Source organism: Paramormyrops kingsleyae, chromosome 7, assembly GCF_048594095.1.
Source record: "Paramormyrops kingsleyae isolate MSU_618 chromosome 7, PKINGS_0.4, whole genome shotgun sequence".
Classification (NCBI taxonomy): Eukaryota; Metazoa; Chordata; class Actinopteri; order Osteoglossiformes; family Mormyridae; genus Paramormyrops; species Paramormyrops kingsleyae.
Window position 1 is genome coordinate 31,651,289 of NC_132803.1, and position 26,290 is coordinate 31,677,578.

At 47.3% G+C, this 26,290-nt stretch overlaps 1 protein-coding gene across 7 annotated transcripts; it reads left to right on the forward strand.

The window, feature by feature from the left end:
- The first annotated feature begins 3,196 nt into the window (after nt 1-3,196).
- On the forward strand, nt 3,197-25,955 carry LOC111847456 (nucleus accumbens-associated protein 2-like). 7 transcript variants are annotated; one of them, XM_023818640.2, is made up of 8 exons: nt 3,198-3,377; nt 8,844-8,902; nt 8,999-9,158; nt 16,566-17,452; nt 18,485-18,661; nt 19,816-19,921; nt 20,190-20,287; nt 20,453-25,955. In XM_023818640.2, the coding sequence occupies exons 4-8, from the start codon at nt 16,618-16,620 to the stop codon at nt 21,019-21,021; spliced, it is 1,785 nt and encodes a 594-aa protein (XP_023674408.2). In that variant the 5' UTR covers nt 3,198-3,377; nt 8,844-8,902; nt 8,999-9,158; nt 16,566-16,617; the 3' UTR covers nt 21,022-25,955. The 7 variants fall into 7 exon arrangements, with proteins under 7 accessions (XP_023674410.2, XP_023674408.2, XP_023674407.2 ...); XM_023818639.2 differs by lacking the exon at nt 8,999-9,158 and having other exon boundaries at nt 8,844-8,939; XM_023818641.2 differs by lacking the exon at nt 8,999-9,158.
- Nucleotides 25,956-26,290: the final 335 nt, after the last annotated feature.

Here is a 26,290-nt window from a genome sequence, read left to right on the forward strand (position 1 = left end):
ATGGTTAATTTCAGTCAATGAACTGAATATATGTCTGAACTCACAACACTATATTGCATGGAAAATAAATCAAATATAACATGCAACAGGTGTGAAATGTCACACAGACAGGTACAAAAATTCATTTAAGAAAGCCAGGTCCAATGTCTTGAGGGGAACAATGGGGGCAGGAGAGGGCCCTGATGGGAGGGGTTATGTGTCATGAGGACCCAGTTGAGGTAATTATGTCGGAGGCCTGGGAACTATGTATAACGGGCCTGAACAAAACACAAAAGAAGCACAATCGCTGACAAATGCACATGTTCATATGTGACGGCAGGTGGCTGCCTATCAGACCTTCACTCTGTCACACTGCGGTCCCTGAGTACTCAGTACGGATAAGCCCGAGGTCCACTGACTGCAAGGTATACAAATGATATGGTTAGGTGCAACTCAAATGCCAAGGAGGGTGAGAATCTCAGAGGATGAGATCATAGACTGAAACAAGGTCAGACTCGCCAGAAACAGAAGCCAGGACGCCAGGGAAACTGGAGAAAATGAAATGAAGTAGGGAAACCAGAAACCATCCAAAATCAAGGTCAGAATTACAAAACTGAGTAGGTGGTGAATAGTAAGAAATATGTTAATAGATAAATGCTGAATGAATTGCAGGCGTGCATGACTGCGTAAGACCATTTGTAGGTGGGCGTGGCCGTGAAGGATGTGCGAGCCTGCGGCAGGTAATCCGCGAGGTATGAGCTGGGGGGTATTCCAGAAAGCTTGGTTAACTTACCATTTGGTAAATCTTAACCTCTGGGTTGATATACCCCAAACCCGCATACCATGAGTATGTCGGTTCCAAAACACCTGAGAAGAGTAAGTTCAATCAACCTCCTATTGCTTACCCAGAGTTAATGCGCGTGCACCGTGCATACATAAAGACGTTTTCAATTGATCGCCGATTTCACGAGTCAGAATGGAAAATCAAAGTGAAAAAAAGAGAGCGGCATACTTCACAGAAGCGGAGTTGGAAGTTTTAATGCACGCATATGAGGAATTCAAGCCAATAATAATGAAAAAAAGCAATACGGCTGCATCGGCTAAAGAAAGAGTTGGCTTGGCAAAAAATAACGGACAGAGTAAATGCGTGTGTATTAAATTGCAAATTTGACATCGCCTCCCCTTTTATTATAATGCAAAATAATTAAACACATAACCCTTCCGCATCCTTTTTACTGTTAAATCACTATGAAAGCATTTACTTTTCCTGCCATTCATTTCTTTAGGTTAAAATAACAATGTGTATCGACTAGGAATATATGGTTTCTTATTTAATAAGGTGTAATCCTTCTGGAGCCAGAAGAACTTTGAGCAAAGTCAAAATGAAACACAAAAACATTCTGCAAAAAGGTAATTGATTACACGATCACTTAACTATTTATTAAACACGATTTAGTATATTCTTTCTGTCATGTAGCTAATAGAAAAAAGGCTGAAGCCCGTCTAACTGGCGGGAGCCCACCACCACCTCTCCTCACCCCATCTGAGGGCAACCAGTGGTAACCAGCATTGTACTGTCCTGTAATGATTACCTATAGTTAGTGGAAAAAAGTAATGAGTTTGATGATTTTAACAAGGCAAAAAATTAAGGATACAAAATCAAGTTACCTGCACATTGATACTATGAATAGATTTCCTCCGCTATCTATTATGTATTACATGTATTCCAAATTACATTTGGAAACCCTGAAATAGAAAGTCATATAGGGAAGTATCAAGTGTGTGTGTGTGCAGGATGAATACATGTAGGCTATAGATATAGTATGACTATATATTAAATATGCATCATAGATTTTACCACAAAGGACAAACCTACCACTCTGTGGAATTCCTCTTTAATAACACGCAGAGCTTTATGGACAGGGAACTGTATAAACGTGTGTAAGAAGCGTTAAGTACCAGACATACTGTGCGAACGGCTCTACACACAGTTGCCTTTCCTATATGCTCTGCGTCGCCCATATTGTACAAAAAATGCCCTGACGCAAAAAACCGAAGTGCTATGCACAGAATGTTTTCTGTGCTAAGCGCAGACCCGCGGTTTGGGTTTGTGACATTTGCAATATGCGGTTTCAAGAGATGTTAAGTAAATGAACGATTCTTTTGAAAACTGATAACGCTTTTTCAAATAATCATTAGGAAATGACAAGACATCAATACGCGGTCTTATAACTTTCTCCCGGCGAAAAAAACCTTGTATAATTTATGCCTCCACGTTCACAGGATCGTCATCAAAAGGGCACGCCATGCTCAGTAACCTTCTGCAACAAACTTACCCTGGAACATAACCTGCTCAGTAGCAGGTTATCTTCAGAGAGTAAGCTGCTATGGTTACGTACATACCCAGAAAGGTAACCTCCGTTTTTGGAACCGAAAGTTGAGGTTATCCACTAACTTACCCTTAAACTTACCCGGGTATGTCACATAACCTGCTTTCTGGAATACCCCCCTGGACCGGATGTGACATAATGACCTCATGTCAATATAAATATTTGTCTGCATTTGTTATGGGTGTGCTGTAGCTCATGCATCCTGATGTTTAAATCCCCCCCTTGCTTTAATTATTATTTGTACGATAAATGTAAGCGCAATAGTAAATAATCAGCCTTTAACCCAACTTTAATACTGTACATTTAACTTTTAGTGTACACCTTTTTTTAAAAAAAAAAAAAAAAAAAACCTCTCCCACACTTTCTACTTTCATGCTCTGCAGGATATTAACACAAAATGTATCGTGTTCACAAATGACTCACCCATAATTACTACATTCATCTATTTTACCGGTTAGCCCAGTGCTATACAGGAATGTATTCCCTGTAATATATTTTTTTCTCAACGCACGATAAAATTACGAAAAACAAACGATTATGTGAAATGGTCATTTTAAGGCTGCATCGTAACGTGTTTATTTGTAAGAGTTTGGGAGATTCGAGTTTTAATTAGACGTGGATTTTATTAGTGTTACGTGCCTCCTAAAATTATCGAAAATAAATGTTTCGTGCGGGGATCTATCGGAGCGATCGGCAGGCTGCGGCTCCCCAAGTCCGAAGGATCAGTCTGTGTCTTTAAAAAAAGCCGAAGTAAATGGTGAATGATGTCAGGGGGGAGCGCAGCTCGGTCGCCGTCCTTGTGAGCTGCAATCACTTCCTGGATAGGGAAAGAGAGACAGAGAGAGAGAGAGAAGAGAGAGAGAAAGAGAGAGAGACGGCGGAGATCGGTCGGGCCGGCGAGCGAGGTGAGACAGGGGCCTGGTCGGACGCGGACCCTGCGAACTTTGCATCCGGAGAAACACCGCATCGTCCCGGTGGAGCAGATTTTATGGATGATAAATACAACGGGTATTTTCCCCACTTTATTTGCGCTAAATATTTATATTACCAGAGGCCATGACGCATACGTTTTGCATTGTTTTTAAATATCTAAACAAAGTACGTTAGTTATTGCATTCATCTTTAATGTTATATAGAGATGAAATGTTTTCGCGATCGCATATATAATGCCATAAGGTTTCACCCTCGTTCCGCTTATTTCATTTGTATTTTATTTTGACTCTACGGATTGTTACGTGTCTCCCTCACAATGACATTGATTTGATAAAGGGACTTTATTTGGGACAATTGAAATGCGTTGGTTAAGGAATGCAGGTTCTGCCCATCTTTGTTGTTGGATAATAACGCCTCGTTTGCCTATTTGAAGGTCATATAAAAGTAAGGGAAATGTATTTAAATTGCGTGGCACATGTTCAGACGTGGACTTTAGATATTTTACATGGTTAGGTCACGTTATTAAAGCTTGACGCGGTGACATGACTATAATAACGTCGGCAACATTATAAGAACAGTAATAATATAACCACAAATGGATGCATGCATTTTTCTAAGTTTCATTACGATACTTATGTAGCCACGTGTGACGTGACTGTGATCTGCTTAATGTCACCGATATAGAAATTGACACTCATGTAAAGGTAAATGATTATAAGATTAGTTCGTTTTATTCAGACGGATTTTAAAAGGTTATTTCTATAAGTAAGTGGCCGGATGTGTGATTAAACTGACCCTGCTTTCCGTTATGTTGGGGTAGCTGCGTGACACGCCTACGTGGTCTTTTGCGTCCCAGTTTGCTAGGTTTGGACTGCTTAGATGTTTCCAAAACTGAAATGACAGGAAAATTAATTTTACAGTTAAAATAAAGCAAAAACGTCCACCTTGTAAGAAAAAAAGTCTCCCTATGAAGGATAAAGATTAAAGTTACGCTGAATGCATGCATGCATGCGCATATCTGCACAATTAATCGCAATCACCGGACAGTTAAGAGTAATGCGCTAATATTTTTATGAAGCATTAAAGGTCTTACATGTTTGTTAAATCTTTTTTTTTTTGCTACTGGCGACTTTTTCTTCATAAATGTTTGCTTATATATGAGCTTTTTAAATGTACGCGCTTTTACTTGAGAGTGATTTCAATTAATGTGGAATACTTCCGCTAATTTGGTTTAGAAACTGGCTTGGCCGATATGCAAATAATTTTAAAATTATTAATATACGAAGATAATTTTGTTTCTGGTAAAATCCCACACAGATAAGAATTTTCTTGCATTTTCAGTTAATTAGCTGTCTAGGTTTAAAAATGATGGACGGGCACATTCTGGAGGGGTAGCGGAACAACAGCATCACTCTTTTCTGCAATCTGTCAAGTGCGATTATCATGACAAAATGAGTAACGCGAGTGGACTCAATTGGTGGAAAATATCACAGCAATGGCAAATGGGAAATGGGATAATTAAAAAGTATAAATAATGAATTTTGGAAGTGCTTTCTATTCCTGTTGAAGGTAGAAAATGAGGCCTAAGAGATAATCAAAACGTAAAACTGAAAAAGCTTAGATTTCGCAGAAAGTAAGGTGCAGTCCCGGTCTTGTTTTAACTATCCTTCACTTTTCTAAGAAGCTTTAGTTAAAAAAAATGTATTAATCAGTTTATCTGTTTACCCACGTTGCTTTTTACAAATTTCCTTGAAAAAAAGGTTCTTGTCACTAAGTGAATTCACTCCAGCCTCTGAATGCTTTATAGACTTGCCTTTTTTTTTCTTTTTTTTTACTTACTTACTTTAGTATAAAATTATGCTGTTTACCTCCCTGCTAGTATACAGCTTTGTGTATGCTGTGCTCCACTGGTTCCTGTAATGGAAAGGTTCCTTTTTGGTGCCTCTTGGGGGGGGGGGATGAGCGCCTGGTCCTTGTCATACTCTGTGTGCTCAGAGCCATAAATTTCTGCCTTGGCTATAATGACTTTGGTGGATGTAGCTCTCTGCTGGTCTAAATCCAGTGTAAAGTGCAGCCGGGAGACTGGTACTGTGTGCTGTAAGGGCTCTGTGTTATAAAAAGGGCCCAGGAATATGTGAGAGGAACATGGAAACGATGAGCCAAGAGTAACAGCACCTTTGAGCGAAATGAAGTGTGACAGGAAGCGATTCTGCCTAAATCCATTAGGTGTTTACATTAGAGTTTTATATACGCTGTTTCCTTGAACATATTAGCAGGCTCTTCGCTCAATTATCTCAAATGGTTTTGATTAATGTCCCCGCAGGCTTCTCGGGGAAACAGCAGCACACGCTGCCCGCCAGCATTTCACTTGTGTTATTAGTCCGTCTGCTCCGTGAATTTTATTATCTATGGATCGCTTTCGACTGAGGCTCGTGCTGTAATTCCCTCCCTCTTGTCGCCGAGCACTTTCCCCCCCGCCGGCCTTTGTCTGCCGTCCTAGACAGATACGGACCTGCAGGTCTTCGGCGAGGAGGGAGGGGACCTAAGCGTGGAACGTCGGTTGGGCGGCTGGTCCGACATCCCTGCCCAACCCATGCGGCCCGTGGATCGGTGTGTCAGACACAGCATAGGAGAAGCTAAGAGGGCATGTCGCCGAGCGCTGACTGACAGAGGCTTGGATTTTTATCCTTTATACGCTGCTGGAGATCTGACCGGCTCCAGAACGTTGACCCAGCTGTGGAAGGTTTTAGACATTATTTTTTCAGTCTTCAAAATTCAGTTTGGTCCGGGTGCACTCAGACTGAATAGTGAAGCTCAGAACCACAATTATTTTCTTTGGGGGGGGGGGGGGGGGCTGGTCCTTTGGGTCTGCAGTGGAGCAGGGAGTTGAAATACCTGCTGAGATGCCCCCCCCCTCCCCCCCCAGTCTGAAAAAGCCAGACGCTGGGCTTTTTGTTGACTCACAGAGGACCGTCAGAGTAGAATACCTGGCTGCAGAGACTCAATACGACTAGCGGCGGGGGGGGGGGGGGGGGGGGACTTTGCACAGATTCGAGCTCCCCAGCTCTGCTCCATGACCCAAGCTGACTAATGTATTCCTGCCTGCTTTTCATGAAGCCCTCAGCATGTGACTAAACACAATGTACCAATTCCTGCACAGCTCGCATGTGCCTTGTGACCATTTCTTCATTTCCTTTCTCTCTCTATCTACAGTGTGTCCCTCTCTCTCCCTCCCTGCCTCCCTCCCTCTCTCCCTCACTCTTTTGTGCTGGGTGCTTGAGGTTTTGGTGAGTGCCCGCCCTGCCAAAAAAAATGGGGGTGGCATCAAACCTCCTTCTACTGTTTCTCCTTCTCTTTGAAAGCGTGAGGGTTTGATCAATGGGGTAGCATAGCCCCCCCACCACCACCACCGCATCAGCGTGCAGCAGATTGCAGACAGCCTGGGTACAAGATTGGGGCAAGTTAGCACACTGGGCTTGACCCAGTGGGGCACAGCGGGTGTCCTTGAGCACTGTGGGACCTCTGTTTGCTGTAAGGTTTGGCCCCGGTCTCATACTGAGGGAGCAAGGCATGAAATCCAGCCAGGTCTCTGCAAGAAAGTTCTGCTGAAATCCACTTTGCAAGGAACGGCAAGTTCCAGCCTGTTAGAAGTCCCGGTTGCTATGCTCGCACAATGAGCCTACTTTTCTTTTTTGTTTGTTTAGTTCGATTTCTTTTCTTTTTTTTAATGTTATTGCTCAAGAGTACGTGCGGTAGCGTTTCACTTTCCCTCACAGTGAGCTACCCCCCGTTATAAATTTGGCATTCGGCCATCGTAAAGTTCACAGAAAGGAGGGCCTATTCGTGGAAATTCTGTGGGCCTCCCCGGTGCTGTCGTGGCACTGCCGTGCTCACTTGGTGTGTCATGTTTGCCAGGCTGCAGCCTGTCCAGGAACAATAGAGTCTCTCCTCGAGCCTTTTATCTTCGCCTTGTGCCTTCTGTGCCACCCATCCGCATGTTGTGAGGAGCCCTATCACCTAATATCCCCGTTACATACCACAAGATTGTGCTGTGTGAACCACAGGTGGCTGATATGATCACGAGAACTACAGCATACTGCTCACTTTATTCATTTTGCACGGTGTTTGTTTGTAGTTTGTAGCTGGCTTCCTTGCCTCTGCAAATTGTTTGTTTTTTTGTCTGTTTGTTGGGTGTTTGTTTCTGTCACTTTTGTCTTCTGTATGTTTGTTTTTTATGTCTTGCCGACAATATATTTTTGTTTGGGTTTTTTGTCTGGCTATATGTTTATTTTGTTGTTTGTTTGTTTGTTTTGTCTATGGCTGCCTTGCAAACCCCAGCCGTTGCTCTCCTCCCATGACAGCCTGAGCACCAGGGGCCAGGGGATTTCAAAGTGTGTGATGTGCAATGTGTGATACAGACCAGGCATGCATAATTTCCTTGTGCATCATCCTCATATTCTCTGTGGGTAGATTGAATCGGTGATATGATCAAGGGGACCAGCACAGTTCTGACACAGTTCCTGTCATAGGGGATGTTCAGACGTGTCTTTGTGTGCTCCATCCAACAGACAGCATGCCTGCTGACATGAGACCTAATTGAATCATTATACTCCTCGCAAATTACAATGTCACACAGCAGTGTGTGTGAGCGAGATTTGCCTTTGGAAGGGACCGCAAAGCAGCCGCAGTGATGTTGAGTGGCTGTGTAAACAGGAGGTGTTTTTTTTCTCCTGTATCTCCTCCACACGCACGCATGGCTATCCGTGAGGGCGCCCACGAGAGGTCTGAGCGGTTTATGGGGGGGGGGGTCTCTCTCTCTCAGCGCATACGCCTGCGTGCCTGCGCATGCGTGTGCATGGGAGCTGCTCAAAGGTTCTTCAAGAACATCCTCCTTTCCGGCGACGTGGTCCAAAACCTGATGCCTGAAGCAGCAGATTCATCTGCCTTAGGCAGATCTGTCAAGTAGTGACTTAGGGTAAGGTGTTAGTTGTGCAAGGATGCTTCCGCTTTGTTTTCCGAACAGAAATAAACACCATCTAAAAACTAAAGACAACTTTTTCCTATTTGATATATCCCCCCCACACACACACCCCACCCCCCGTGCATGAAGTTTCTGGTAAACGACATTTGCTTTCGCTGGCTTAATGCCTGGATTGGTCACATGGTGTGAATGCAACAGAATGTGGGTCTTTCTGCATGCATGCGTGCGTGTGTACTTTCAACTGCAATGGAGGAAGGATGCAGCGAAAGGGTTTAAACGGTAACGTTTGATCTTGGCGGTATATATGTTTTCTGTTTAGTGAAAATGTATCACCCTATAAAACAAACGTGCAACAGTAGACAAAACCGTTGGAAGTTCTAAAAATCGACTGACCTGAGAATGATGTCCCGGAAACTTTGAAATATCTTTGGAAGAGTTTTTTTTACATCTTTGTTGTTTAGCAATTACACATCATATGAGGATTCCTGTAAATATGCATTGTACTTTACTTTTTTGAAGTATCTGCTTATTTCTCTGATTTTTTTTTTCACCCTTTCAAGGTTCAAAAAGTTGTTGGGTTTTGGCTGATCTTCCCCACACCTGCCCATGTGGCCTAGAGGTAGGGTGTCAAGCTCTCTGACAGCATTCCTGCAAAGGTATTATAATAATTATTATTGTTATTATTATTCTTTTGTTGTTATGTTTCACCAATCAGGAATGCTGGCACCTGCTGGAGGAGTAGGTGGGGCTCTCTGAAGCGGAGGCACTTTATTTAGCAGATGCACATGAGGCAAATAGCACATTAGAAACCTCCAGCTGTCGAGGTGGCGACCTGGCGCAAGTGCAGCTAGGCTGAGTTCCTGATGAATGCCCAGGTATGAGCATAAGCTGTATTGGAGAAGGAGATACTCAACGCCTTTTGAGCATAGGACAGAAGGAGGAGATTCGGCGTTGGTTAGCTAAGGTTACTTGGGGTGATTGAGCTCCGCCCTCTTTGTTCTGTCACATCCTGGTCACCGTCGGCAGCTAATGCAGCTCACAGGCTTTTCAGGTGGACCGTTGTGGTATCTGTGGAATTGCACCTTCTGGCTTATGTACCGTAGCACTTAATCTCGCATATTGGGTTGCATACCTGCAGATGCAGAGACAATGGCTGTTGTTTGGTATTCAGTTTACAGAAGGGATGCCTAATTGGTGGAGCGCTTGAGGAATGTCCCACGGTTCTTACTTGATATTTTAACCTGTTCCACCGGAGTCAGGGCGTAACAAACAAATGAGCATGACGTAAATGCGGAACAAAGAATGCGGCAATTTCAATATCGGTCACCTTTGTGAAATTGCAATATCTTTCGAGCTGAATTGTTAATGGGTTAGTTGGCATTATGTTTATCTGGCCGGTTAGTTAGTCTAGCTGCCTGTCTTTGGACTGCAAACCCACATGCACACAGGGCAGAAATGGGCTGTGCACCCCCCCAACCCTGGGGGTGTCTCCGAACCCCAGAACAACAACACACACTTAATTTTCAGATGATCTTTATTTGCTTTAGGTTATAACAGTAGACGTCAGGATGTTAGTGTGCAGTTAAATGTGGGTATTATATAACTGGGTGAATTACATGGATATGACGTCAAATTGCATAAAGAAAAGACAAAAACAATTCTTGAATAAATTCTAAGATGTTAAAATCAAAATGTCAATCTCAGAACTCATATTTATGGGCAATATCACACACTCTGAATTTTTTTTAGCAGAATACTTAAATAATCTGAAAAAACTGCATCCACTTTTTGCAAAATTTTGTCTTGGAGGCCAAAGGGTAGCTTTGAATCGGATTCTGCGTAATCGGCAGCTGTGAGCTGCAATCAGTGGGTAATCACCGGTTTATCGAGGCCATGCACAGAAGCAGAGATAGGCACGCACGCGCGAAAAGAAAGGAAGATGCAAAAAAAAAAAAAACAAGAAAACAAGAAAAAAAAAACAAGAAAGAGAAGTGGTGAACATCTGCTCTGTAAGTCTCTAGCCACTGCCCAAGCCAGACTGCTAAAATCTACTTACTGCCTTTATTGATAGGTATAAGTCTTAATTTCTTATTTGGGGAGGTGATATTTTTGTCCTTTTTGTTGTGTCGGAACATATGATGTACAGTAACCTACAGCTGCTTGCATTCCTCCTCTGACACGTCCATCCCAGGACTACCTGCACTGTGCCCTAATTTCCACAGCATGGACGGGAAGGACAGCCGTTAGCTGATGGACAGGCTTTGCTAAGCTGCCTTCCCGGGTCTGTTTATGATGTTGCGGGGGGACTTCCAGATGTATGCCGCCTACGCTGGGCCAGGCTTGCACCTTAACCCGGGCTTTATGCAGGGGAAGACCCCCAGAACCACTTTCTGATGCTGATAAACGAATGAAACGCTTAACTGGCTTTGTGAGCGGCTCCTTCACATTACCTGCTCAATGCCTTCTGTAAGACTGGGGGGGGGGGGGGGGCGTGTTTATGTACTCAGACTCTTTGGGCCCCGATGCATGAACGTGTCGTTTATCTTTTCACCGAAATCATCATATTTTCCAAGAGTCACTCTCGATCACTTTCAAGGTGCTGAGGAATCATTTTCCACATTGACGAGTGCGGGGTTTTCCCACTTGACCTGTGCTAAGCTTCGTGACAGTGTTTCGGGGGGGGGGGGGGGGGGGGATAAAAGGCTTTGATTGATGTAAAATTTTTGGGGGATTTTCAGTGACTCTAGAGCTTAGTTTGCCAGATAGCACCTTCACTTTCCCCGTTACCTTGGAGTCGGTGGGTCCCCCCCCCCCCCCCACCACCGTCACTCAGCACGTTGGGCTGTTGGGTGACAGCTGCTCGTGGTGTGGCGCTGAGGACGTTAGAAAAAGCCTGGAATCCATGGCGGGCCGTATATGTCGCCCCGGTGGACCGCAGGTCCGGATCACGCCGGCCATGCCAGTGTAATGAAGCCCATCATGTCACCGGCTGCCCCGTCCCCTTCTCGGGTTTCTCCCTGTCTTCAATCCCCCGCCCCTTGAGGTGCCGCGTCATTGGTCGGTGAGGCCCGCCAGTCTGTGAGATCCCGCCTCCTTCGCCCTTATTTGTTTATTTTACAGTGTAACTTTCTGAGATTTAGTTATAGCTTCCAGACCATGGGGGAGGTAAGGCCGAGCCTGTCGCTGCGCAGGGTTCATTTCGAAGGATTGCTTTGGTTTGAGGAGAGGCGGAGTTTGGGCGCACGGCCGCGGAGGTTTGTGGAAACCACTGAATGCTGTATGTGTCAATTTTTTTAATAGAAGGAGGTCTGCGCCTCTGCATTTAGCTGCCGCACAGGGGGGTCATTTCTCAGTCGTGCAGGGTTTGTCTCTCCATACGTGTCTGGCTGCCTTTCTCTCTCTTCCTCTCTCTCTCTCTCTCTGTCTGTCTGTCTCTCTCTCTCCCTCTGAACTGCTGACTCATTGAAGTTTTGGGCGGTTCTGGCTTGGAAGCAGAACACTGCAGCTGTCTCTGTTTTACCGGGATTGAGTCGCTGCAGCCCCCCCTCTATAAAGATCCACCCCCCCACCCCCCCCCAGCCAGACCCACTGCTGGGGCAGGGTGAGCCAGAAACTGTCTTCCCAGTCGCTGCTGGACTGGGACAGGCCGGATAGGTGCAGCGGGGTGAGGCATGGCGTAGTGTGCGGGGGGGGGGGGGGGGCGTCGGATCTCATGCCTGTCCCGTCCCGTTCTTGGTGCTACGTTTCCCGAAACGTGCCCACGCTGCGGATTCGGCGCTCGGCTGACCTGCGTTCCGGGCAGCGGCGAAAGCGGCTTTGAAAGAACAAAAAAAGACGCGCCGAGGTCAGAAAAACGTTCTTGGGAAACCGGTCTAAGAAAAGCAGCCTGTGAAATGAACATAGAGTAATTTAATACAAGCTGCCGGGATCCAGAAACCAAAGCGCCATTGGACGGCTCGGCGTGGCGGCGGCCCAGCTCTCCGTCTTGGCTGCGTATAAACGCCCCATTTAAGCCTCGCTTTCCACACTGAACACGCTGGCGTCCTGCTTTCCGATCATTCATCTGTCTTTTTTTTTGTTTGTTTACTCCTCGTTAGTTTTCACCATAAACTTACCCCAACCCATCAGCTTGTTTCCAGGTGGGGGGACGGTGTTGGGAGGGGCCCCAAGCCTTCTGTTTCTCTCTGACCCCCCCCCCCTCAAATGCTATTTATCTAGCCCTCCGTAGGCCCGGGATCGACTGACAACGTGCTTTTGGCGTCGAGCATTTCGCTGCCTCTCCTGACTCCGTCTCCGCAAGTGAAAATATTTCAGGATTGGGGGGGGGGGGTGTTTGCTCAGAGGGTGTTGTCTCATATCTGGGCAGATTTCCACCCCCTGCCCATTTCTCCTCGGGCTACTTTAATCTTTTTTTTTATATATATATATATATATATAAAATAAAAACTGGGAGGGGGGGGCGTGCAATGTTACCCAAGCAGAATACCGGGGGGAGCAACAGCTAGCAGGGGCGATGCAAGCGCACCCCCCCATGCTCGCTCCTTCAGCTGTAGCTCACCAGCCATCCTATCATCATTTTTTTTTTACTTCCCCGTCTGGAGATGCCCGTCCTGCCGACAAGGGCAAAAATATCAAGTCCTGAGCGACAGCCAGACAACGGCGTCGGGCTCTTCCGGCCGATCAGGATGCTGCTCACCTTGGGCTGGTATTTTTTTTTTTTTGGGGGGGGGGGGGGGGGGGCAATTTCACCCAGCGGCCCAGTCTCTGGGGAGAGGGGGCGTGAAACAAATCTCCCATCTTCGAGTGCCGTTGTGGCTTTTTGGTTTGCGGTCGTGCCTTGGACGACGACCTTCTCTAACCTTCGCCAGATCTTTGCTCACTTCAGAGCTGGGTATTAGTGCACTGGCTGGGGGGGAGGTCTGTGGTGTTAAAATATTAATGCAAAAGCACTTTTCCCCAAAACCTGCACAAAATCTGCCCATTTTTGTGTGCCACTGTTCCATGCGGTATAAAATATCCGTGTGTGAAAAATTATATTACATGAGGATGTATATAAGTGGATGTGTGTATTTTCGAAGCCTTTTTTTTGTTGCCAGGAAAAGAACGCATTTTCAAATATTGTCATAGTGTCCCAGGAGATAATGTGTACTGCAGTGGGATAAATTCCTGATTTCCATACTGGAAGCTGATTGGCTGAGGCCTGAAGCACAGAGGAGTAGGGAGTACAGCAGACTTAGCACATATTTGAGCGAGAAGAGGGTCACTCCCTTGCCGGTGCAGGGAAAGTGTGCAGTCTAACCATGAGAGCAGCTTGGCTCTTTCATTCAGATCCATCCTCATTCCTCTTTGTAACAAACATCTAAAACCTTCTATACGCACTGGGCCGTACCGGGCAGGTTGTGGACATCAGGACTGCTCTGAGTACAATCTGGAAACTTCTTAAAAAGAGCTGGCTAGATGGACGATACCTCACATGATGGTTAAGGGCACAGAAGGCTGCTGGTTCACGGCCCAGGAGATGCTGAGCCGTAGTGTCCTTGAAGGACCTTAACCTGATCTACTCAAGCAAATCCTCCCCTCCCCCCTAAGCTACTAAAATGAAGTTTTCTTTGAGACGTTTTTCTTTAATTAGGTACAGTCCTGTTCCTGCCGAACGTGCAGTGTTGCGAGTCATGGCGGGTGGGTGGGGAAGTCACATCTGTGACTCGGCCCCGTGAGGCACAGCCCATGCGCGGGGCACCGCTCTGCGCCACAGCCTCAGAGGTGCACCGTCAGCCGTTGCAAAGTGGCAGACGCTGGGCTCTGATTGGCAGGCCTGTTGCCAGGCGAGCCTGCCGCCTCAACGTGGACGGAATGTGTTGTCTGTCCTCTCAGACATGAGTGCAGCTGCAGGATCTGAATATTTATAAAGGACATTTGCTCAGTGTTTATGTAACAAACACATTGCGTCGCATGCAAGATTTCCAGACGTTTGAAAGTGGCGCCTGACAGTGCATTTATTGCGATGTCTGATGAGGCTTTGGACAATTTTTTATTTTATTTTATTATTTTACTTTCTAAATTGGAAAATTCACCAGGACTGAAGGGCGACGACAAACAGAGATGACCTACGGACTGCTTACCATCCAGCTTCCTGGTCTCAGAGAGACTCTCTTTCCACGTAATGGGTCCAGGTTCCGGCTCCTATTTGCAGGAAATGCCCTTGTGCATGAAGTAAACAACATTATTATTATATGTGTATATAAATACTACATGTGTGTATATATGTGTGTCTGTGTACATATTAATACATATTTGCTTATCTGAGATTTTCAGAGTGTATATTTAGCGCGGGGCGCTGTCTAACCGCGTGTTCCAGACTTCTGCCTGGCACAGCCGTGCACCCCCCCAACCCCCCCCCCAGCAGGACTGCTGCAATGCAGCGTCGTGCATCATTTGGCAGCAAGACAGAAAGCTGAGGAAAGTGGTCTGAAGTGGGGGTGGCGCCGATTCTCAGTGCTCTAGGCTTATTCCGGCGATCCGAGTTGGCCGAGGGTTCCAGACGGAGCGGAGTTCCGGTGAGCCTCGAGGCGTTAATCTGGGAATGCCGGGCATAGCTCACCGGATACCCGACACTCGGAGCGGAGCTCTTCTCCCTAACGCGATTAAATGGAAATCTATCTATCGACACACCTGCTTACCTTTGTTTAGGCCCCCTCTGCGGGGGCTACGGCAGAGCAGGCGTCCTGGAGACGATCAGGACGTCCGACGTGCCTCAGTTACTCCGCGGACACCGGCTTTCCGTGCCACTCGGAGAGAGCTGCACATTTCCGGTACCATACTAGTGGACAATTAAAGGCCGGGCGGGGGGGGGGGGGGGGGAGGGGGGGGGCATACATTTGTATGCAAAGCCTGGAAGGAGAGGAAAAGGAGGGCCAGGTGTCAGTCTCATTAATTACAGCCGGCCCAATTTGGGAGGGGATGCAGCCAGTGGCTGGGCTGTGAGGAACAGACACACACAGCGGTGCAGAGGCAGTCTGTTGACGGAACCGCTGACCTTTAACCTCTTCCTGAGAGCTCACTGTCAGACACTCAGCACGGCGAGCTTGCGGGGTCCTTGCCCCCCCCCCCTCCCCATCCATCCCCAGACCTCTCCTACCCCTTACTGCCCCCTCTCTCTTGCGGTTCGTCTTGTACTCTCACTACCTGTGCCCCTGTGAGGAAGTCGCTTTGCACTTTGTCCTTAACTGACTTCCCTCCCCCCCCCTCGCTTACACACATCCCCCCCCCCTTCTCAGCTGTGTGTCTGTAACCGCAGCTGTTTTTTTTCTGCCCATCCTTCGTTCACTCGCTCCCTCCCTCCCTCCCTCGTCCTGCGACATATAGATGCAGCAGTGATTGGGCTCCAAGCCTCCCCCCCTTCTTTCATCTATGACACGCAGCCTTCTCTCCTTCTCCCTCTCTCTCTCTCTCCCTCACCAGCTGCAGCACTTGTTGAATTTTGCCTATGGTGGGGGGGGTGGGCTGGGGTGGGTGGTAGTGTGGGAGGAGGGGGGTGGGAGAGAGGGAGAAAGAGGGAAGGTGATCCGGGCGGCTGTTTCTTTAACTCCAGTGGCGTTCAGGATGCGCCGCTACTTTCGGCCACTCCGAGGACCAGTACGGTACAGGTCAGATCCCCTGGTGGGTAGGGAAGGGTGGGGGGAGGGAGGAGGGGCTGGGGCAGAGGTTGTGCACAGGATGGGGGGGGGGCGGGGTGATGGAGATATCAGAGTCTGGATTCCTGGAAACCCTCTGCAGACTTGCTCAATGGAGAAATTTGCGATTGCGAGTGATAACGACACTCTCGTTTAGGGCAGGAAAATATGCAAATGTGTTTGTGCTTGGTACAGTGGTTGGTACCTTCACCGGGACTCAGTTTTCTGCAGTTGTGGGGGGGGGGGGGGGTGGGGAATTGGTAGCTGCCGCATGTAACACGTGACTTTTTTTTCGGGCCCCCTTTAGTGGCCGGTCGCCTAACTGTCCCGGGCGCTCCTGACTCTAGTCACGTTCCCGGGCTTGTCGGGCGCGTGCCGTCATGAATTCTGGTTGTTTTTACGGGATTTCCCTTATATAAAGAGGAAATAAGGTAACTGATTGTGGTGCATTTCTTTCAGAACTTTAATGAATTCCTGACTAATGATTCTCGATGCTGTGCCTAGAGAACGGTCATCTAAAAGAAAGGATTTGCATAAATTTTGCAGCCTAACCTCATTGGCTCCTGTCCTTCTCATGCCCCGCCCCTGCCCCGCCCCTTCCCTCTGCAGCGGTTGGTCCTTGAGCTGGCCGTGTCTCCTGTGAAGCCCCAAAGTCACCACCATGTCCCAGCTGCTGCATGTGGAGATCCCCAACTTCGGCAGCACGGTGCTGGGCTGCTTAAATGAGCAGCGGCTGCAGGGCCAGCACTGCGACGTGTCCATCGTGGTGAAAGGACACGCCTTCAAGGCGCACCGCGCGGTGCTGGCCGCTAGCAGCCTCTACTTCCGCGACCTGTTCAGCGGCAGCTCCAAGGCGCAGTTCGAGCTGCCGTCGTCGGTGGCGCCCGCCTGCTTCCAGCAGCTGCTCTCCTTCTGCTACACGGGCAAGCTGACCATGGCGGCCAGCGAGCAGCTGGTGATCATGTACACGGCGGGCTACCTCCAGATCCAGCACATCGTGGAGAAGGGTATGGACCTGGTGTTCAAGGCGAACTCGCCGCACTGTGACTCGCAGACAGCCGCCGCCGAGGACCAAGGTTCCGAGCCGCAGAGTCCCAGCAACAACACCACGCCCACCGGCGCGCTGGGGCCCCCGACGGCATGGTCTCCCGCCACCACGGCTGCCCGCCGCATCAAGCTGGAAGGGAGCGAAACCACGCTCGGGCATCAGGGGCTGGGTGGCGGCAAAGGGGCACGGCTCACGCGGGGCCCCTCCATCTTCTACAGTTCTGCGGGAGTTGCAGGGGGCGGGGCCGCCGCTGCCATATTTCCAGGGGCGCAGCCCTACCCCCTGACTGGGGGCGAGCGCTGCAGTCCAGGGGCCTCCAGCCTGCCCGCCACTGACAGCCCCACCTCCTACCAGAACGAGGACGAGGAGTTCGAGGAAGAGCCATACGATGGCATGACCGAGGAGGGTTACGGGCAGATCTACGGGCGAACAGCGAACCCTTATAGCAGTAAATATCACCGGGCGACCTGACATCATGCATCTACCATCCAACCATTCATCATCCATTCATCCATCCATCCATTCATCCAGCCATTCATCAATCCATTTTTCAGTCCATTCAACATTCATCCACCCATCCATCGATTCATCAGTCCATTCATCCAACCATTTCTCCAGCCATCCATCCATTTATCAGTCCATCCATCCACCAATCCTACCATTCATCAATCCATTCATCCAAACATCCATCCATTCATCAATTTATTATTGCATCGATCCATCCATCTTCCATAACCATTTTTCCAGTGCAAGTACCACAGACGGGATGCCTGTCCATCAAAGGGCACACACACTACATACATCACATACACCGTACAACCAATTCAGAAACTTAACCTCATGTTTTTGGGCTAAGGGAGGAAGCTGGGCAGAGTACACAGATACAGGTGCAACACGAAACATCCTCAGTTCAGACAAAAACACCTGGTCTGGGGACAGGAGCTACAGAATGACGGCCTGAAAAGCCGTGTGAGGGATGGCAAAAAGCGGGCTGGAGCGGGATGTGTGTCTCAGGGCGACACCCCGCAGAGCCAATTCCTCCGCTAGTTAGAGGCAGGAAATAAAACCATCGTCTGTTAGTGGCCAAGGTGCCACTGGAGGAAAACAGGACCCATGTACAGAGGACGTGGCACTGCTCCGTCTTTGGGATCTGAATTTTTCTGGAAACTCACCCCCCCCCCCCCCCCCCATTGCTTCAGTTTGTCTTTCAGTCACTTACCAGAAACCACTTAAAAGAAAAATCTGGCCGGCATTTCTGAAGGCTGAGGTCTGCATGTTAGGGTCTGCATTCTCACATCATTCTCACATCTCTCACGTCCCTGTGGGTTTGTCAGCCGCAGTCTTTAGTTTGTCTCTTCTGTTCCTGGCCCTCCTGTGTTTTCCTGTATTTTTTTCTGTGCTCTGTCAGCTTTCCTGTTTTTTTTTTTTTTACTTTTGTTGACTGACCCAGACTCACATCTTCCTTAATCCTCCCCCCCAGTCCAGGAGAAGTCGGATGTGGCCGGCATGGCGGTGTCCCTGGAGAGCCGCTCCTGCGTGCTGATTCGCCGGGACCAGGTGGCGCTCCCCGCGAGCCTCGTCAGCCAGATCGGATACCGCTGCCACCCCAAGCTGTACACCGAGGGCGACCCGGGGGAGAAGCTGGAGCTGGTGGCAGGTGAGTGCGGGGGGGAGGGCAGGGGGACGGCTGCCGTGTGGCACAGCATGCCAAGTTCGACTCCCCACTGTTCCGGAAAACAGCTGTCTGACACACTTCACGGAGATGTGGCAACACAGTGACAGCCAGATGTGGTTATCAGGGGGCAGGGAGGGCGGATTTGCGGCTGTAAACGTTACACATCTTTTCACTGCAGCTGCTGATGTTATAAGTTTCTGTGAACATCTTATGGTGGATTATAGAGCAAAAAACCATGTGGCCTGGCTTCCACGGACTGAGTGGATTGGAGCACGGTCAGGCACTGCAGGCCTTTCCACTATGAGCGCACTGATGATGATTTATGGATGGATGGATGGATGGGTAGATGGATGGATGGATGACAGGTGGGTAGATGGGTGTATGGATGAATGATGGTTGGGTAGATGTATGGATGATGGATGGATGGATGGATTTGTGGATGGATAGATGGATGGAGTTTATTTATTATAATAATAATAATAATGACGCTTTATTGATTCCTGTGGGGAAATTCTCTTCTTGCCTACCCCAGCTTGCTTTCCATGACCCACAGACACATGTCTGGGTGAGAGCCAGCTTGGCAGCAAAGGGCAGCTACCCACAGTGGTGCCCATGGAGCTGGGGGTTAAGTGCCTTACTCATGGGCCCATGGGCATATGACTATTCTACTGAAACCAGACTCGAACCGGCGACCTTCCAATCACAGGCACATAGGCTAGGCCGCATTTAATTTAGTCTTCATCTACAGGTTGGCCCAACATAGAGAAATCAGTTTTTGTTTGATGGGAGTTTATTTACACAAAAAATGTTCTGAGGGCAGAAAAAAAAAATTGGTTCAGAGACATAACCAATCAGATTGTAGAGGAGGTGGGTCCGAGCAACCAGAGGAGGCTGGACCAACAATTAGATGTCTTGGTCCCGCCTCCTCTCGTTGCTTGAACCCACCTCCTCTACAATTTGATTGGTTATCTTTCTGAAGCAATCATTTTTCATTGTGCCCTCAACATTTTTGTGTAAGTAAAACTCCCATGAGTCAGGTTTTGACTACATTCTGATTGAGGCAGCAGCACGAGCCGGTGATGTGGTGCTTGATGTGGTGCCCAGAGGTCAGTGCTCCCTGGTGTTTCTCCCTGCAGGTACAGGAGTCTTCATGACCCGAGGGCAGCTGATGAACTGCCACCTGTGTGCGGGCATCAAGCACAAGGTGCTGCTTCGCCGCCTGCTGGCTACCTTCTTTGACAGGTAAATGGCGTTGGGGGTACTGCAGTATTGAGACAACCCCGCCGCTCAGTGTGGCCAGGCCTACATAGATTTAGGCAACCTCTGTGTGATTATTTTGGACTGGTAATGCTTTTGGTCTAAAATTGGCCTTAAAGTGGGTTAAAAATCGCTATTTGTGCGGATGAGAACAGCACCCTTAAATTGCATTTTATGCATGTGGAAAAGCACTGTATTGTATAACACTAACAGTGTGTCGATGTGTTCGCTGCCCTCTGGTGGCCGACTCTAGGAACACACTGGCTAATAGCTGTGGGACAGGTATCCGCTCGTCCACTAGTGACCCCAGTAGGAAGCCTCTGGACAGCCGCGTGCTTAATGCCGTCAAACGTGAGTTTCATTTCTAAGGTCCGCCCGCTGCCTTTCCGTCTCTGCTGATGTGAGAGTCAGCTGAAGGAAACCACAAAGACAAAAAAATCTAGTCAGATCACAGGGTGTGATCACCATGGCGAGTAACCATCACCTCTCAATTGCCTCCTCTCCCCCCCCATACAGTGTACTGTCAGAACTTCGCCCCCAACTTCAAAGAGAGTGAGATGAATGTGATTGCGGCGGACATGTGCACCAACGCGCGGCGCGTCAGAAAGCGCTGGCTTCCCAAGATCAAGTCCATGCTGCCCGACGGGATGGAGGTGTATCGGGTGGGGGCCGCTGCCGTGGGCCTGGGGCTGGCGCTGGGCAGTGCTCAGGTGGGCCTGCCTCTGCCCTACGAGTCCGACTTCAAGCCACTATCGGGCCTGGCCTTCGAGCGTGAGCTCTACGCTGACCGCAAGGAAGCGCTCAGAACTCACCTGCAGCTGGGGGCAGGCAGCCCGGGCGCAGAGGCTGCCGCCACCCCGGGGGCGGAGCCTGAACTGGGCGGGCCCCAGGTCGGGGAGGAGGAGGCGGAGGAGGCGGTGGAGGAGGAAGAGGAGGAGGAACCCCTTTTGCAGAATTCAGAGACGACGGCGGCAGCACCTTTCGGTCCCAGGAATGAGTTGGCGGGAGGTGGCAAGCCTCCCACGCCCAAGGGACAGCAAGTAGAGGAGTTCGAGGAGGGGGTGCTGCGGATAAATGGCCAGTGACACATCACCCCACCCCCCCCCCCTACCTCCCTCAGAGCTTCATAAACAAGAACATACACACACACACACACACACACCGACACAACACAGTTTCGCAGGGCAGACATAGGCATTGCTAGACAGGGCATGCATTGACTCAGCACTACTGATAAAGGGAAGCTCATTATCTCATCGTTAAGAAAAAGCGCACCTGTCAGTTTCAGTAACGTATACATGACTGGCGCTGCCTGATTGGTACTTTTAACCGTCCCAAATTTAAAACCAGGAAACCTTTACATGGAATAAGTACTAATTTACGAGAGCTCGTGGAATATCAAGTTGGTTTTTTTTTCTACGAAGGAAAATGAAACACATCGGTGACCTGGGAATTTAAAGTCAATGTTCAACATAAAGAGGCTATATTTTTCTATAGCGATGAGGAAAAAATGGGGTCTATTTTTTGTGCGATTAATACTAGAAAGCCGATTGAATGTTAAAATATGAGCTGATAGGCGGAATATTCCACGAGATATCTTACACATCTAAACAACCCAAACTAAAGGGGAAAAAGAGCGAATCGAAATTTCTTGGTTATTTTTAACAGCAATGTGCAATTGCTAAAAAGTAAAGTGAAACCGTGCGATTGAAACTCCCGGAGAGAATCGGGCTTCCTAGGGCTGACAGGGTAACGCATTGCCTGTGTTTCCCCGGCGGCGAGCGCACACCTGCACGGACGCTCCTCCCGATGCCTTCAGATGCACGGCCTGCACGCGGGACGGCGCCCCCCGCAGGTAGCCCACGGAGAAGGGCGCGTGCCATCGCGGTGCCCCGGCGCACGCACGAACCGCTTGCATGCCCAACGAATAGAGAAGTAAAGCAACCAAGCCGCTACGGCATAAGCAAAAAACAGAAACAACTAAAGCGCTTCTGCTGCCTGAAGACGTATCATTAAGAGTTATAGAACAGATGTTTTTTTTCCCCAAAAACCTTGGATCCGGCGGGGGTAAATTAAGGACATGGGGGACACGGGGAGTATTGTTACTGTGTCACTGGGGTGCAGCGCTGGTTGGTTGGAGTCTCGCCGACCGCATCCACGCTGGAGGCTCAAGAATCTATGCCAACTTTTGTTATTGTATTAAATGGGAAAGAGACAGCCGCAATGTAACTTCTGCTAGCTTTTCGCATTTGCACTCGAAGATGACGTGATGTTTGATGGGGATCAATAAGACGACTCTTTGGGACAGGAGCACCGGCGATGTTTTGCCTACTTTCCCCTTAACCCGGCTTCTTGGGATGGTTATATATATTTCTTTGGATGGGGCATCAGTAATAAGGAGGTGCGCTGCATTCGTACATGTGTCGCCTTTTTTTATTTTGTGCCCCACGATGATGTATAAAAAGATCTTGAAATAGTAGGAGAAGGAATGGTTGTTATTTTAAGCGTAACGTTACTTGTTTGGGAAGCCCACAACAAAGACCCAGATATTTCTAAATCGATGAGACATTTCATAACGTCCGAAAATACGTAGAAACATAAGAAAATTATATTACATCACCTTGTTCCGAATTTGAAAAGCACGTACGTTATTTAAAGTTTTGGTAAATGTGTGCCATAACAGACTAAGCGCCTGTTTTATACTATTTAAAATATATTTCCGGATTTTTTCTGATTGGGAACTATAGAGAGTCCTGTTTCTGTGAAATGGAGTGGCAGGGTTTTAATTGCACTAAAAGCATCAGAAACTGTTTACAGGAATCTTTGTGATTTTTTTTTAGAGAGGTGTTTGCAGTCTGAGGTTGTGGTTTGTCAGCCTGAGAACAATCAGAAGAGCCATACTCATTAAGAGTTCTGGTTTCTGAGTGGTTATGGGAACAGTGGTGATTTGGAAAGGATGGAAGAATGGACCTCTCCCTCCCTTCTAAATGAAGCCATTTGCAGTTATCGGGTCTGTGTAGCAGCCTTGAAATGGCTGCCAAGTGTCTTCCGTTGTTAAAAAGCACCGGCCCTCGATGTCCCGAACCTTCAGCGAGTGGCAATATCAGCCCTGCTGTATTTTTACCCAGATAGTTTAATATTTTGCACTTTCTGTTTTGCATACCAATCCTGCAGTCCGCTCCAGCCCAGATGTGGAAGGTAATCTGCACGCAGTGTTATTTTAAAGGGGAGGCTCTGTCGGGGCAGGTTCTGTGTACTGTGTAGTTAGTTACCTGTTGTCCGGAACGGGAGGCCGCACTCCCCTTTAACGGTGACTCGAGTTTTCATATTGTGATGAGCCAGGTGGTATTGCAGTTGTGTTCTTTTTTTTTTACTGTAGCATGGTTTTGAGAAAGTGCAAGGCTGAGTGAGAAAGTGCCTTATATTTTTTGGATTTTGAATCTACTTGTGGAAAGATCTGTTCTCCACAGTATCCAATTGCTGCCATTCCGCCCTTTTTAAACAAAATCCAAAAGACGTGTTTTAGGCCTAAACTCGTATAAGATGAAATGACACTTCTATTTACAAGAAAGTCCTGCTTGTTTTTCCACAAAGAACATTTTGCAGCACTGTCTGTGTTCTTAAAACATCTTCTTCAGCAGTGCAAAAAGAATGCACTTTCAAGACTTTGATTTAACGCCAACCCAATGAAACAAAAGCCACAGAAGTTAATTATGTATTTTTCAGATGGGCAAACTCATAGGTCAACGTAGGAGCTAGATCTCTGGGGGTTAAAACAGACATATTAGTGGTTTGTTGGATCAAATTGCTTTCATCAACAAAGAGAGAACTGAATTTTGGTTTAATGTATCATTTCAATGCCGTTTCGTGGTTGTGCTAACGCGCATGTCTCCTTTCTTAAGTCTTATATCATAATGTTGAGGGATGGGGGAGGGCATTGACAAAAAAGACAGACCAAATTTTATTTGCACTTACATCAAGGAGCGATGGACACTAAAGCAGTCGTGGAGTAACCATCCCCAAACAAGGTCACTCATAGTTCATTCTGGAGATTGCCTTTCTTTTTCGGGCCTTTTAAGCCTGCAGATTTATTTGTGTGCCTTTTCTGCATTGTGTTGCTTGTTCTTTCTAAACTTTTAATTAACAGTAGGCAGTAGCGAACTAAAAAGTTTTTTTTTTTTTATTTGCTACGGTGTCTTTTATGAAAACTTCAGTCTGATGATTGAAAAGTCGATGATGTTGCACTAGAATTTGAGAATGATATGTGAATGTTGGCGCTGAACTGGGGTAGTGACGTTTTTTTTTTACCTGCATTGTTCCCTTTCTATAATGTCTTCAGAGTTGTGAGGTTTTAAACAGGGTTTAAATGTATAAAAATGTTGTTTTCACCAAAATGAGACCACTGTGTTTTTGCAGAGAACGGCACTAACATACCCGTCATAGAGTGAAGGTTTTGAGTGTTGGAAAGAACAGGTGAAAGATGTGTAATTTTTGTAAAAGCGGACATACTTAAGTAAATGTGCCTGGTACCAGGCTGAAGCCCTTTGTCAGTCACAGGGGAAGGGGAAGAGCAAACGTAACGCGATGCTTCATTGGCTCATTGTTGTTATGGGAAACCCCTCAGGACACAGCAATACCAAATCGCTTTTAATGATCTTGTTGTTATTCCTGGATGGGGAATTCAGAGTCCGTCTCACTGGGCTTTTCAGGCAGTGATGCTGACGTGTGTTATCACATTGTATGTGTGTATATTTTGCTGTCTGAGAATGGATGTGATCTCCGTCACGCGGTGCTGTCGGCTCGGTGTTTGTTTGTGCTGCAAAGCGCTCCACCGTCCACTGCAAGCCAGTTCAACGATAAATTTTTCATGCCATCGAGCGTTGGCCCATTTTGCCAATGACTGCAGACGTCATCCAGCGTAATTTCACCCACTGAACCGGCCGCCTTTAGGCTGGTTGGTTGGACCTCAGTGTCCACTAGACTGAAGTGTGTGGCATCCACCATTGTGTGCTGCAATGCAGATGGCTTTTGCATGCTGAATCTGCTCACTGAAGACTCACCATCACTCACGCTGTTGCTTAGAAAATGGGGGGGGGGGGGGGGGGGGGGGGGAGAACAACCTTCAAAGGCACATGGCCAAGACCGTTGACAATCAGGAGATGAGTCTTTAAGCATTACAGAGGAAGGCTGTTCCTGCGATGGGGATGCTTTGCTAAGCCCATGCTTGATGTCAAACACCTGTGGCACTCAGTTCCAGTCTTTTCTGGTCCTCAATTTTCTATAACTATTTTTTTTTGGTGATCAGTTTATCGTCATCTGCTTGAGTCTGTGAACAATGATAAGGAGGTCTGCACTGTAGAGACTGATTTACTCAAATTTAATTACGAGTTCTATTATTATTGTTATTTGTGCTTGACTGATGCTTTTGCACAGTGAAACTTATGGTTTTACCCATTTATGCAGCTGGATATTTTACTGGAGTACTACAACAAAAAATCTTGGGCTCTTGGCAATCTAATAGCTTTTGGTTTAAGATGCCTGTGTCCCGAACTACCGTACTGGCAGCTGTCCTAGGTGACCAGATGAGCAGAACCCCTGGGAACAGAAGAGAGTCTTCGTAGTTCATACTTTGTGAGCCTCGTGGACCAGGAGAACCGCAGACGCGTTTGCTCAGCTTTGCAGGCCCGCAGCATCCAGGAAGATGGAAGTCTCGGTATTTGCAGCGGCTCGTGGCAGGAGGAGAGTGAACTCTTTACAAAGAACGACAGCTTTACAAAATAAATGCGCCTTTTAACGCAAGCAAAAAAAAGCAAGATGCCACTGTTGATGTTACAGAATACCTGTTTCTTTTACTCCAATATTTGGGATGTTTCTCTCTACTTCAGTTATCAGAGAGTAAATAACCAAACCTTGTCTAATTTAGTTATGGGTGACATTGTGTAGTTTCAGTACCTGTTCATTTTTTTTCCAAATGCAATACTGATGAATTTGCTCTCTCTAATAAAACTCATCATTTCAGTATCTGTCTCCCTGTCATTCTTTAATTTTTCAACTTTTTTTTTTTCCCAATTTTACCAGGGATAGAGTAAGAGAAGATGAATATCGTTGTACTTATATTACATTTAGAACTTTCTAAACAACTCACATCCAGTGAGTAGGAGTGAAATGAAGCTTTAGAAAGGAATGGAAAGCATAATATGAAAACTTTGCAAAAAAATATTCATATGCTTGTGACATATATACCAAATGTATTGTTTACCACTTACATTACTGAACTTTATAAATATTTCAATTAAAGTGTAATGGCTATTTCATATAGCTGTATGCAAGTTTGGGACAATGTAAACACAACAT